Source organism: Protopterus annectens, chromosome 4.part1 (assembly GCF_019279795.1).
Source record: "Protopterus annectens isolate FY-2018-M chromosome 4.part1, PAN1.0, whole genome shotgun sequence".
NCBI lineage: Eukaryota > Metazoa > Chordata > Ceratodontiformes > Protopteridae > Protopterus > Protopterus annectens.
The window spans coordinates 123,844,977-123,860,254 of record NC_056734.1 but is presented as its reverse complement, the minus strand read 5'-3'; the positions used below and the strand labels follow the sequence as shown (position 1 = coordinate 123,860,254).

The following is a 15,278-nucleotide window of genomic DNA, read 5'->3' as shown; positions in this document are numbered from 1 at the left end:
AGTCCAAGCCAATATAAATCTACATTCCTATCAATCTGCTGCAACAGCAGTCAAAGAAGGGATTCATCAGTAAATGCTAACTATACCCACCAGCACACACAAACAGCATCCTGAAAAGGTACAAAAACAGTTAAGGCAACATGGTAGTGCCATCTGCACAGGATTCCAATAATAATACAACTATCAGAGTAGTGCAAGATACAAACATACTTTCATGTTTTATTCATTATATGCTATAATTCATGAACTGTATCACACTTGTTGCAAAATGTTCCTGTTCAGTAACAGTGGAATATGTTTTTGTCAGATGAACTGTTCTGAAACTTACAGATGTAAACCACACAAAAACATATCATATATACATACATGTACATCTCAGAGTTAAAGTTACTTCATGCACTACTTGACAGAAATGGCTCATCACCTCAAAGGCTTCTTCAATACCATCTTCGGTCACACCTTCATGGGATTCCTGTGCTGCTGCAACTTTCTCAGGAAGATACTTCAGAATGAAGAAGGATTCCTCTGTAGCTATGCACACTAACTCGCCAGAATCAGACCAGAAAATCTACAAATAAAGAAAGCAAGCACAAAAGTGTGGTTAAAAAGTGAGCATTTATTTCTGGGAAGAAGAGGTAGCACTGCTTAACCCTCTTACAATTTAAGAATGTATACCCATCATTTAAAGAAAACAATGTAAATTGTTGGCAGCTAATGAGATGACAGACGAAGCCTATACACTACTTCCATAGTATACACATACATATATTCAGTACTGAATAGTCACATTATTCAATGTACTGCTGTATGTAGAGAAAGTGCCTGTGACAGATTATCATGAAGTGTAAAGTTAGAGTACAAAGTGCTCACATGGACTGTATTCTGCTGTTTGACAAGTGTCTGATGCTGGATGCGTGGGACACTGCTGCTGCCTGGCAATTATGTGACACTGGGTATGTCTGAGTGGTTTTACAGTGTGCATGAGCATGTGTGTACATGTTGGAAGTTGTCTTGCAGTAAGAGTGCTACTCTACATGGGCATATGCCCTTTACCCCACACCCATGCATCAGTAAGAGATATACAACTGGTGTGGTTTAAGCTGTGAGGGGGACAGTACCCTGTTTTTAACAAAAAGGATGCTTGATAAGTGTGACAGTGTACTGTGAATATGTGTGGTGTGTAATGTAAACTTTTGTACTGTGTGTGTGTGCGCGCATTTTTTAGCCACTTGTGTTTTGATCACTCTTTAATGAGATGACTCAATAGAGAACACAGTGGGATTTCCAGAGCTTAGGTGCGGTTTTGACAATGTGCAACGTTCAGCACATCACACTAAGGAAGATGCATAACCTTTCCTGCAAAACTGGAGGAATAGAAGCAGGGATCGGAGGGACAAGTTAACTGAAAAGTCTTGGAATTATGAAACTGCTAACCGGTGATGAATTTGTTTTCTTTTTAATGGTACAGAATGCCATGAAGAGACTGAACTGAAATCAGAGAGCCTGAGTACAAGAAATTTGATTTGATTGGAAGGAGGGATTGCATCAGACTTAAAAATGCTTATGTAAAAGTTATGAGAATCTAGTAACACATAATAAAGAATGATGATACTCAATTAACCTCATCATCCAAATGCCACAAATATTCACCCAAACGCAACAATTTTTATTGGCATCTTTTACCTACCCACTTCTAGCTGCACACTTTTTATTTACAAAACCTCCTAGACACCCCCCCCCCCCATACCTTCTCACTTTTTCCCCCTCTGGTAAATGTTTTCTTTCACACGCACTGCATCCAACCTACTTCATTATGCTTTTATCTTTCAAGTCAGTATCACTGTATCTATTTACTGCCAGTATCACTGTACTTTACAATCTACTCTATCTTACAACTCAGTATCCCTTTATCTGTTTACTACCATTCTACTGTACCTTATAAACTACTCCGAGCATATGCTATGTCCCACCTACAGTAGTCAAGCTGCTCATCTGAAAGCACTGTATATGAGCTTAAACATACAAGTCAATGTAAACACCGTACTCTCTACTGTATTAGGACAACTTATTTGCTGTTGATTGCCCATACATATCTCATTATTCTTCTGTTGCTGAATATTTTAGACAGTTACACATGTACAATGTGAATTAGGTAGTTTAGTACTGAAGTAGCTCTACTTAGGTTTCTTAATACACACAAGTTATTTCTTTTCTCTTTTGGTTTAATAGTTTAGACTACCAACTCATCTTTGTAACATGAGCATTTTGTCTTCTAACCATGAACTGACAACTCAACATTTTTCATAAGATTTGTACTCCCTTCTCTTATATACGTTACGGTTACAAAAGGTTATAGTATTTTATGTGCAGCTTTTCTTCCTGGACATCCACTGAAATGTGGACTCGTAACCCAGTAAACATATGTGAATGAATGATTTAAAAATTTAATTAATTAAATTAATGATGACTTTACATGTTCCTAAGTGCTAAAGTAAAATGACATGTATTAAAGGTGGAGAGTTTCTCCTCACTGAGGAAAATAAGCTAGAAAGGCTTAGGACATTAAGGTAAACAGAGAAGGAAAGCAAGCCTGTGTTCTCACTGAGCAAATAATTCCTCAAAATACTACACCTGAAAGAGAACTTTGGCAAAATTAGATTTCAATACTGGTAGCTAGAATGGCTATGTATGGAAAATTATATAGAATTACTGTAAGTTTAACAATAAAACGTAGAGCATGTAGTAGAATATGGGCATGGGATCAACCTTCTAAAAGAATTGTTGAATGGATTCCTGAGTGATCCAACAGTCATTAGGGTTCTCTTTGCCACACCCGAAGTAGAGAGCCAAACAGCCAGAAACGAAACTAGACTCTAAAAGTGAATTAAATGACATTATTACTAAACCAAGTTTAAAAGAAATGCATGAGAAATAATGGAAGAATAATGAGTACTGCTGAATGCTTTAGCAAAAAAAAAAAAAAAAAAAAAAAAAAAAATTTAAATTTATATATATATATATATATATATATATATATATATATATATATATATATATATATATAGCCTCACACTATCGTTAAGCTCACTACCACCTTCTCACCCATCAATACAGATCCACTGGTACCACCATTAGTACTTTCCCCTTCAAATCCTCTACCTACTTTCTCACTCTCACCCATAGCCACCTCCACTATTAAGAAACTTCTGCATAAAGTAAAACCATGTACTAATGCCCCAGACAACCTACCTGCACAATACCTACAACTATCAGCCTCCTCCATTGCATACCCCATCAGCATCCTCATAAATAGGTCCATTCAGGAATCATGCATACCGGATATCTGGAAAAAAACATTTGCTCTCCCATTTCATAAAGGCGGCAACAACTCTGACATCTGAAACTTCCAGCCTATCGCCATTCTTTCCCCATTTTAAAAATACTAGAGAAGTGTATTCACACTCAGCTCCTTAATCACCTGAGAAAACACCAACTCCTTTCCCCTGCTCAACATGGCTTAAAACCCAGACATAGCACTAACACTGCCCTCATTTCCTACTTGGATACAGTTAACAGAGCTCACGATGCTGGCTCCTTAGTCTCGGCACTCTTACTTGATCTATCCAAGGCATTCGACACCGTTTTCCACTCCATTCTGCTTACTAAACTCTCTGACCTCGGCATATCTCCCCCTACCGTACACTGGTTTGCTTATTATCTCGGCAATAGACAGCAATCCACATTATGGCAGCAGTCTTCTTCCCCTTTCATCTATACAAATACAGGGGTACCCTCAGGGTTCAATACTGGGTCCCCTTTTATTCACCATATTTGTCAATTTTCACACCACTCAACCCACAGTACTGTTATCCAATATGCAGATGACTCTACAATTATCTGCTCTTCTAAATCTGTCACTATACTACAGCAACTTACCCAAGAAGCATTTACTTCAACTGAAACCTGGATGTCTCAGAACCACCTTGCCCTCAACCCCAATAAAACAAAACTCTTAATATTTACCCCCACAAAATCCAGCCCTGTCAACAAGTTAGTATTCTCTGTTCGTTCCCAAAACAACACTATCATTGAAGTTGTTCCTAGTACCAAATTTTTATTACAAAGAGAATCTTACTGGCAAATAAAATTGAAGGCAGACATTCCCCCCGGACTAAATGAGACTATTAATATTAAATGTTACTTGAATCAACGTAGGTTAAATGTAAACAAAACAGGACAGTTAATATTTTCTCATTTTCTTTAGATTTTTATGAATACCCAATTTACACAGGTGTTTTGAAGTAACATATTTGACTTGTATTAATTTTGGTCTTAATTGTTTTATTAATCACATGACTACCTTGTGGTATTTAAGAGGTCAGTTTTTTAATGTCATTATTCTGATGAAGTTTTTTGTACGAAAGCGGCTAATTAAAAAGTATACGCTATTTTTTCTAGTGGCACTGTGTATTGTGTTCAGCAATTTCACCTTGGTTTTCTGCCTCCCTGGACGTGTTCATTTTACCTAGTACCAAATTGCTTGGTGTTATCATGGATGATAAACTGACTTTTGACCTTCACATCTACAGTAATATCAAAAAACCCACCAAAAGCTAGGAGCCCTTTACAGGCACAACCATTTTCTTAGCCTCGCTGCTAAAAAGGCCCTTGCCTCATCTTTCCTACTTCAACTCTTTTTCTATGGAGCCCACATCCTCACCAATCTACAATCTTTATTTATTTTATTTTTATCTTACATTTGTTAATCGGGCTGGTCCAACCGGATATATTTCCATTTTCAGCAGAGGCCCGGGGAGAAAAGCTCCACAGTAACATTCAAAAGTTTATAATGTACAAATATAAGAGAAAAAGAAATTTATGATAAAAATAAATGAGAGAACAGTAGTTACAAAGTCATACTATTTAAGCAAACACAATATTCAAAAAGAATTACTTACACAAATATAAAGAAAAATTTAGTTAAAAATAATTAGAGAGCCTTAGCTAAAGAGAAATATGCTAATTATGAAACACAAAACCTGAAAGGAATGACACTCTTACATTAAGATATGTGAGGTTGTTTACAATATGTCCACAGTTTAATTCATCTCCTATTTGCAACAATAATTTAAGACAGTTACCACTACCCAGGGGTAAGTAGTGTTAAAAGGTGAGGGAGGCAGTATAGAGAAAATGGCAAAAGAAAGAAGACAATTAGTCAGGGTAACAGCATGGGCATAACCATTGTGTTTTAAGATGTTGCTTCAGCCTTTGTTTAAAGAGTGGAAAGGAGGGAAGTACAGTTAGATCTGATGGCAACAGGTTCCAATATTTTCCATCAGTATTAGAAAACAAGGAGTCACCTGCCAAGTTATTAGACTTGCTAATGCTAGCCAGTAGTTTAGTGGAAGAGCGTAAGGAATTGAGGTTTGTATAGGGGATAATAAGGTTAGAGAGTATTGGTGTGTTGTTAGGTTGGCAGAATTATCCTATGAACAATGGTATTGGGAAAGTATCAAAATGTTTTTTAGTTCAAGCCAGTCTAGTTGCTGTAGGTTCAGACAGTGGTGAGTTCTAAAATGGGTTCCCAGTGGCAAACCTGGCAATATTGTTATAGGAGTTGGCTAGTTTAGTGAGATTATTTTTCTTTAGGTTAGTATATATGGGGGAAGCATAAAGAACAGTGGAGATTAGATGGGAGTGGGCAATTGTAGTTCTGGCTGTTGGTGTTAAGAAGGGTTTTATTCTATATAGGGAGCCCAATTTTCTATTTACAGTTTTTATTGTGTTATTTATATGATTATCAAATGTAAGGTTACTGTCAATTAAGACTCCTAATAGTTTGGTGGTAGAGTCGGGGGTTATAATGGTGCCATTATTTAATTTGATAGAGAAATTGATCGGGGGGGACTTACTTTTAGGTGTGAAGAGTAAGAGCTTGTTTTTTTGGCATTCAAAAGGAGGCAACATTTTAAGAACCATGCCTCGACTGAGTTAAATACTGTCTGGGTTAGGGATTGCAGTTCAGATGTGGAGTTGGCAGAACATATGAACGTGGAAACATCTGCATATTGTATGCAGGTAGCTTGAGGGATTGCTAAGTGAAGGTCTTTGATGAATACTAAGAATAGAAGTGGACCTAGAATGGAGCCCTGAGGGACTCTGAGGGAGACTGGCAGGTGGGAAGATAGTTTATTCTCCCAAAGAACTGCTTGTTGCCTATTGTTAAGGTAGGACTTAATCCAGAGAACAGCCTTGGTGTCAAGAGCAAGGGATTCAAGAGTTTTTAGGAGTAGGGGGTGGCTGACCATGTCAAAGGCTTTTCACAGATCAATAAATAGTGCTGATGAGAGGATGTTGTTATTACAGTTTTTATTGATGGAGTCCATGAAAGATAGGAGGGCTGTGGTTGTACTACGAAATGGCCTGAAGCTATGCTGACAGTTGGTTAGTATATTATGTTGGGTTAAGTGGTTAATTAGTTGATGGTCAATGCATTTTTCCATAACTTTTGCTAAGGGTGATAAGAGAGCTATAGGCCTGTAGTTGGAATACTCATTGGAGTTTCCGCCTTTATGTAGAGGGATAATGTGGGAGATTTTCCAGATATCAGGGATTGTTCCTTCACTTATGGTTCTGTTTATAAGGATGGATACAGGATAAGCAACTGCTTTAGCTGCTTTTTGCAGGTATTCAGATGGTATTTGGTCAGCTGTGGGGGTACATAGCTTAAGTTTATGTATAAGTTTTTGGATGTACGAGGTAGCGATGGGTTGTATTTGGAATGTTGGGAGAGTATCAGGTAAAGAGGTTGGGTGATTAGAGTTGTTTGTGGAAAGTTGACAGGCTGGAGATTTTATGGTGTCTGAAGAAGGTATTGAAGGGATTGGCAGTCTGAAGGGAGGTATTGTTATCAGCCCCTAGAGGGTGTGGTGTGCTGGAGTGCCCTGGGTGTAGGAGTCTATTTACGCTAGACCAGAACTTTTGTGGATTGTTATGGAGAGATTGCTGTAGTTTACAATAGTAGTTTTTTTTTTTTGTCAGTAAGTATAGCTTTTTTTGTAGTATTCCTTAGCTGTCTAAATGTTTGTTGCTCTAAGATATTTTTGGTTGCGCTCCACTTGGCCTAAGATTTATTCCTAAGCACTATGAGTTGTCTAGTTTCTTTTGAAATCCAGGGGGCAGGTTTGGACTTCATTCTGATAGAACGTTTAGGAGCATGCTTATCAAGGATACGTAAGAATTTAGAGTTGAAATATTTAACAGCCTGCTCAAGAGGGAGAGTTTTTAGTGGGTACCTGTTACAGGCATTAAGTTCATTTTGGAATAATACAGGGTTAAAATGTTTGTTGGTCCGAGAGATTTTGTAAGTGGGGGTGTTAGGGATGTCATTCTTTTGTCTTATAATGTAAGTTAACATATGATCACTTAAGTCATCTGGTAGAGTTCCTACCTTGTAAATTTGTTGTTGTTTATTTTGAGTATCCAATCTAAGATACTCTCTTTGTTGTTAGGTTTGTTAAGTCTAGTGGTGGTGGTAATAGTTTGACTAAAGGCATGAAGATTAACATGTGATGAAGGATTATCTGTGTTTACACATTTCCAGTCAGTATTAAAGTCACCTAGTACAATAGTTTCTTGTGGGTAAGAAGTTGATACCCACCTTAGAATGTCTTCTATTGTAGTGATATTATTTACCAGGGGGTAAGTAGATGCAGATAATGTATAGGGCTTTGGAAGCTTTTAGTTGAAGTCGGGAGATAAGAACTTCAGCCTTACTATCTTGGGGTGGGTTATAAGATATGGAGGAGATCTGTAGTGTGGATTTATACAGTAGTGCTACTCCCCCACCCCTACGTTTTATGCGGTCGAGTCTCAATATGTTTTAACTTGGGGGGATTATTTCGTTATCTTTAGTTACAGGTTTTGACCAGGTTTCTGTGAGGCAGAGGATATTACAGGAATGAATATCAAGGAGGGTGTGGAGATGGGCAATTTTATTATTTATACTGTGGAAATTGAGATGACCTAAAAGTCAGCTATTGCAGAGACAGGCTTGGGTAGTTAGGGTGGGGGGAGTGGTAGAAGGAGTTGTAAAAGTTGGGATGTTTGTTGGGCCTGGGTTAGGGTGGATGTCACCGTCTTTTAAGGTGGGAGTTTTTAGGGCAGAAAATGGGTAGTGGAGGAAGCTGGTTAGGTATTTTAGCTTCTTTACAGTTGTGTTATTGAATTTAATATGAGTAAGTCGATGATACTTGGCTAGCAGGGTGTGGATGTGGTATTTATTTGAAAATGGGTAAGGGTGTAATTGTGACTAGCTGTTTGTTTAGGAGAGTAGTTGAAGTAGTCATAATTAAATTTATCAATGGAGGTGAGAATAGGTATGAGAGTAACCAGGAGTATAGATTTGGTTAGGATAGGTTTAGTTGTTGAAGACATATTCTAAGGGGTTTACTATATAGCTACAGCAGGAACTAGGTTAGATAAGACAAAAGAAAATATGAGTTTTATAAAGTTCTTTGTGTGGGAGCAGTGATAAGGTAATGAATTATCTTAAGAGGTTTAGGAAGAGGTACTGGATGTAAGAGTTGAGGGAAAAGTAGATAGGTGGGGTGTGGTGAAATTATACAGATTGGTTGACGTATTAGATTGGATGGTTGGGAGAGAGGGTATGGTTAAGGAAGTATAAGTTTAGGACCTCTGGGGGTGGGTGGGAATTGGAATTCCCTGAAAACAAAACTTGACTCATGCTACAACAAAGTTGCCAAATTGCAGAATTCTCTTCCCACCACTGATCATCTCTGCAGCAACTAAATTGGCTCAAATCTCCTCACTCTCTCACTTATCTTCAATTAACTACTATCCATAAACTTCTCTACCACCCATTCTGACCATGTACCAACCTAATCGACACCCCCGGTCTGAAAAAGTACAGTTGTGCAAACTTACCATAAATGTAGATGTTTGAGTGTATTCACTGTTGCGGTCATCACACTTGGGTTATCTGCCTCCAGGTAGTCCTCAGTCGGCCTGAATACCAGAGACTTAGTATTTCTACATCGGTTGCTGTCACTCCAGGACTGATGTCAGGTCATCAGGGGTATATAAACAGGCAGCCAACGCCATTACATCAGTTTTTCTTGCCCCAAATGTCAGGAGCCACCCAACAGGGTGCTAAGTTATGATGGGGAAAACACCACCAGTAAAAAGTAAATACCAATACCCCTGAAGGGGGTGAGTAATAGACATAGAAAGGAGAGAGAGACACAAGAGGGCTGAAGGGTGGGAAACCAGGACTGCAACAATGAATACACTCGAACATCTATATTTATGGTAAGTGTACACAACTGTACTATGTTCTTTGTGTTTCACTGTTGCAGTCATCACACTTGGGTTGATTCCTAAAGCTGAAGAAAGGGTGGAGGCACAGTCAAGAAGAGTTGGGACTGGCTAGTATGCCCTGCAGGACTGCTGTTGCAAAACCCGCCCTGGATTTGGAAAAGATAGGCAGGTGGTAATGCTTGGTAAAGGTATGTACAGAACTCCAGGTAGCAGCTTCCAGGATGTCCCTGGTAGGGAATCCTCTGAGGAATGCTGTGGAGGCAGAAGTTGCCCTAGTGGAATGTGTTCTGACCCCGTGAGGGGTTGGTTTTCCATGGTGCTTGTAGTAGAAATGGATGCAGTGTGCTATCCATTTGGAGACTGTTTTGAAATGGCCTTGCCCTCTGCCTCTGGTGCAAAGCTGACTAGTAACTGATCAGATTTTCTGAAGGGCTTAGTCCTATCAAGGTAGAATCTGAGCTGTCGTTGCACGTCCAAGGAGGGCAGGACCCTTTCCCCTTTATTTTGAAGATTAGGGAAGAACGTTGGCAAGTGAATAGATTGGTTGAGAGCTACACTGGACACCACTTTAGGCATAAAGGAAGGGTTAGTCCTGAGGGAAACCCTGTCAGCATGGAAAATAATGAAGGGTTCCACAGCCATAAGTGCTTATAGCTCAGACACTCTTCTAACTGAAGTGATGGCCAGAAGCAAGACTGTTTTCCAAGAGAGGAATTTTAACTCTGCTGATGCTGCAGACTCAAAGGGTGGTAGCATGAGCTTTTCCAGTACAAAGTTAAGGTCCCAAGCAGGGGTGGGTGCTCTCCTTGGTGGCCTTAAGTTGTTTGCCCCTCTCAGTAACTGTTTGATAAGATGGTGAAAGAAAAGAGGTGGCTCAGTGTTGTAATGAGCCGAAATGGCAGAGGCATGGGTCTTAATGGAGGAAAAGGATAGGCCTCTGTGGAATAGTTCTGCTACGTAACCCAGGATTGGAGGTAAGGAGGGAAGTGCTGTGTCCTCTCCTTTAGACTGAATCCAGGAACAATACATTTTCCACTTAGCACAGGATTTCCTTGTACTGGGTCTTCTGGCTTCAAGAATGAAGTCCAGTACCTGCTTTCTTTGGCTGGTCACTGGGGGAGAATTAAGGAATAAGCCAGGCTGCAAGATTCATGGTTTTCAGTTGAGGATGCAAGATCTGTCCCCCTTGCTGAGTGAGGAGAGTTGGGATCTGGGGTGGGTGCCAGGGTGGCACCGGTGACAGGCTGTGCAGTAGTGGGTACCAATGCTGCTGTGGCCAGTCTGGGGCAATCAGGATTGTTCTTGGTTTGTCCTGTCTTATTTTGAGTAATATTCTTGAGAGAAGAGGCAGTGGGGGAATGCATAGATTGAGAGGTTTTCCCAATGGAAGGATAGGGCATCCACTTTCCAGGCCCTGCTGTGAGGTATCCTGGAGCAGAATTTGCTGAGCTGGTGATTGCAGGGGGAGTCAAAGAGGTCCACCTCTGGGGTCCCTCATTTCTGGGTTAGAATACTGAAAGTGCTGGGGTCTAAATGCAACTTGTGTGGGTCTAGGAGATTTTTACTTAGGTCGTCTGCCAGACAGTTTTGTTTGCCTGGCAGGAATTGAGCTTGCAGATGAATCTGCATGTTCAAGTCCGTGTTCCACAGGGCCATGGCTAGCCTGCAGAGTGGGTAAGAGTGTGTTCCCCCCTGCTTGTTGGTGTACCACATAACTGTGGTGTTGTCTGTTTTTATCAGCAGGGGTCCTGGTGAGAGTAGGGACCTGAAAGCTGTCAGAGCATACTGAACAGCTATCATCTCTTTTTGGCTGATGTACAGATGAGATTGACTTGGGCTCCAGTGGCCCTGAATGCACTTGTCGTCCAGATGTGCCTCCCAGGCATAGTCTGAAGCATCTGTGGTTAGGGTCTGGGTGGCGAGGGGTTGAGTAAAGGGAAGTCCCTTGTTGTGGTTGCATGCTGCTAACCACCAAAGAAACTTTGTCCTTAGACAAGGTATGATGGTTTCCAGGTCCTGAGAATGTTGGCACCAAAGACTTTTTTTTTAAGTACCACTGAAGTTTCCTCATATGCAGTCTGGCACATGGAATTAGTACGATGTAAGAGGCCATGAACCCTGGGGTCTCCAGGATTTTCCTTGCGGATAGCTGGGTTCTGGTGGCCACTTGAGAGAAGTAGCCTGTCAGATAGGCTTGTTTTTCTGGAGTAAGGAATGCCATCTGGGATTCTGTGTCCCAGCTTGCTCCCAGGAAGACAAGCTTTTGACTGGGGCTAGTTTTGATTTCTTTTCATTGATAGTGTACCCCAGGGAGGTTTATAAGGTTCTTTACAAATGTCAGGTGCTGCAACAGTTGTTCCTGACTATCTGCCTGAATCAGACAATTGTCCAAGTATGTGCAAATTTGAATTTTTTCTCTGTCTGCAATAAGCAATGGCTGGAGCCAAGCATTTTGTGAATACTCTGGGAGCAGTGGATCAGCCAAAGGGAAGTGCAGAGAACTGATAATGCATAGATCCTGCCCTGAAAAGTAGGTATTTCCTGCATGAGTCCCCGATAGGGATGTGCAGATAGGCTTCTTTTAGGTCTAGGGTGGCTAACCAGGCATCTTTGGAAAGCATAGGAAGAAGCTGCTGAAGGGTGAGCATTTCGAATTTTGATACCACCAGGAAGGTGTTCAGAGTGGAAAGATCTAGGATTGGGCGCCAACTGCCCTTTTTTTCTGGGTACTAGGAAAAGTCTGGAATAGAACCCTTGACCTATATGTTCTGCAGAACAGGTTGAATTGCCCTTATGGAGAGCAGGGATATAATTTGGTTTTGTGCCTCTCCCCACTGGCTTGCAGGAAGGTCTGGGAACCCTTTTGGGGTTGGCAGTGAGTGGAAGTAAAAATCTGTACCCCTGGAATACAGTGCTGAGGACCCATCGGTCTTTAGTGATGGAGGTCCAGTTTTTTGCATGATGGGCAAGTTTTCTTCCTAGGGGCACAAGCAGTTGGGCAGAGGTGAGGAGAGGAATAGAGAAGTCATTGTGAATTATTTCTGTAAGGGGGTGGCTTAGCACTCCTTGTTTTTGAAGTGGAGGCACTCAATTGCTTAGATCTCTGCATATCCTGAGACTGGAGTCTGGGGGGGGGGGTCTGTTTCCCCTGGGTCTAGTTTGAGATGGCCTTGAGGGGGCTGGAAAGGACCAACGTTGAGGGGCAATGCCTACTGAATTAAGAAGCTGCACTTGTAAGAAATCTTTGACTGTCTGCATAGATTTAGCCTTTTCTTCCATCTTTATTAGAACCTCTTCTGCATTGGTGCCAAACAGACTGTCCTTGTTCAAAGGAGTGTCTAGTAATTGTGATTTGACATGGTCTGGCAAGGTCTGCTCCTTAAGCCAAGCATGCCTTCTCAGTGCAGAACTAGTGACTGCTGCCCTGCAAGATGCTTCTAGGGATTCAAAACCACATTGCAAAGTATGCTTGCTGACTTGGCTTGCAGAATGCATCAGCTCTTGTAATTCTTTATTTTCTGCAGAGTCTGTAAAGGTAGCTAATTTTTGCTTAATAAATTCCATAATATGTTGCTGGTATTTCAGCATGTGAAACTGGCAATTCAATGCAGAGGTGTATACTTTTTTACCCCATCTGTCTAAAGCTCTGAAATCCCTGTCTGAAGGAGTGGGATTCTTAGCTGTAGTTGCTTTTATACCTTTAGGCCCCTGGGAATGACCTCTGGGTCAGCAGTAGGATTTTTGAAAAGAAATTTGTGAGAGTCAGGGACTCTGTAGTACCGGTCTGGTTTTCTTGGATCAAGGGGTAAAATATCAGGAGTTAGACTGGATTCCATAAAAACATCACCCACAACATCCAGAACTGGAGGTATTGTTAAAGGGGTATGTTGTGGCAAATCTAGAAATTCTCAGAGTCTCTTTTTGGACTGAGGTTAGTCTTGGCTTTCCCAGTGGAAATGCTCTCAAAGTATGTAGGGTTTCACCAAAAGAAAAATCCTCTGGAGGGGAAGCAAAGGGAATGGATTCCTCTGCATCTGAATCCTTATAAGCAGATAAAGGCATGTCTTCATATTCAGAAAACCCAGAGTCGTCGGACTCTTGGTCTGTTAAAGCTGCTGGGGACAGGTCTCTTTTTCTCTTAGCAGGAGAAGGCTGGCTTCCCCTAATCAGCATAATTAGATCTTCTGTCATATTAAGCATTTGATGTGGCAAGGAAACAGGTGCTTGAGTTTGGGTCGTCTGCTTTTTAGGCGTAGCTTGTACCCTTAGCCTTAGAAACTCGGTAGTTTTAGACAGAACTGAAGACGGGAAATAAGTCATCGGTTTGTGTCGAGAATTGGTAGTGCGAGGAACTTCCTCAGAAGCTGGTGCCTGCACAGCGGCTCCGGACCCATCCAAGGTAGAGACATCTGCAGGTTCTGTAGTCAAAGAAGAGTCTCGTGACATACTGGACTCCGAATGGGTCTTGGTAGCAGCTTGCGAATCCATCGAAGCGGGCATCAGGGGCTGCGAAAGCACCTTGCTGAGTATCAGTGAACTGGCGACTAGCTTAACGGAAGCGTCATCGGCAGTTTTGGACCCGTGTGGTCTGTCTGTCTTTACGCTTACGTATTTTCAGAAGATCTGTAGTCAAATGGCTTACCGAAGCCATTTCGGAATACGGAGATAGAGCGTGAAAGTATTTAGTGACAATAAGGGCCCATTAAAAAATAGTTCGGGCACTGAACAAAGCCCAAAACTTGACAGCGAGGTATCTTGTGGCCTGGGCCTAAACAGGTGACGCAGTAAGAATGGAAATCTCGGTGTGGTATTTGCTTTCCACAGGTGAGAAAATTGTTAACTTTTTCTGACACTGGTTAGAGCAAGAAAAAAGGATCCCCAATGGGGTACTTAGCTTTAAAAGACTTCAGGAAGATTCAATTCGGAAATGAAAACTCAGGAAGTGGCCGACCGGCACTCGTGCGAACTGCTTCTGCTTTGGGCTCCAAGGCAAGACAGACTGATGTAATGGCGTCGGCTGCCTGTTTATATACCCCTGACGACAGTCCTGGAGTGACAGCAACTGATGCAGAAATACTAAATCTCCTGTATTCGGGCTGACTGAGGGCTACCTGCAGGCAGATAACCCAAGTGTGATGACTGCAACAGTGAAACACGAAGAACATCAAAATGTTACTGACTATTGAGAAACCTAAGCTCTCAGCTGGCCAAATGTTGTATTCTTTCACCGTCTCTAAACTAAGGAATAATCTCCCTCCTTCAATCAGGACCATCAGTAATCCTGCTTCTTTTAAACAATCCCCCAGACTTCATCTCTCATCTCACTGGCTATGCACCTGTACCCTAACAAATAACCTCAAAACCTGACCTCCCTCACTGGAACCTCTCTCTTCTCACTTTAATTAATGGTATTTCCTCTCCTTCTCTCTACCATACTAACTCCCTCTGCTGTCACTTTTAGCTTGGTCTTTCCCTACTTTTGCCAATCTGTCTCCTCCTATTCTTACTCTGAAGCTAACTCTTCTCACTGCTAAAAACTCTATCTATACATTTTCACTTACATGTTAACTGAATGCATTCTATTTTTATACCATGTTTCCAAACTATTCTTCATTGTTGTTATTACTTTTATTACAATCTATTTCTACTGCTCAATACTTTGTGTTGTGTGCAACACTTTAGTGTATGTAATTAATGTGGAGCTCTTCTCCCCTGTATTGTGCATAACATTTGTATATGTAATTATGTGACATTTTCTCCCTGTATTGTGTGTAAAATTTCTGTATACATGCAATTAATGTGGAGCTTTTCTCCCCAGTCCTCCACTGAAAATGGGTTCACTCTCGGCCCAGTGGACATTCCCGGTAAACAAATACAATCAATCAATCAATAAATAAATAAATAAATAAATAAATAAATAAGTGTGTGTGTGTGTG

At 41.0% G+C, this 15,278-nt stretch overlaps 1 protein-coding gene across 4 annotated transcripts in view; it reads right to left on the bottom strand.

Annotated features, from left to right (window-relative positions):
• The window catches only part of COPB2 (COPI coat complex subunit beta 2), a 1,357,654-nt gene that overhangs the window by 968,867 nt on the left and 373,509 nt on the right, over positions 1 to 15,278 (bottom strand). For all 4 annotated transcript variants that reach the window (XM_044070023.1, XM_044070026.1, XM_044070024.1 and 1 more), the window contains exon 13: positions 425 to 568. In XM_044070023.1, coding sequence (XP_043925958.1) covers positions 425 to 568 — 144 coding nt within the window. The remainder of the gene's footprint in view (positions 1 to 424; positions 569 to 15,278) is intronic.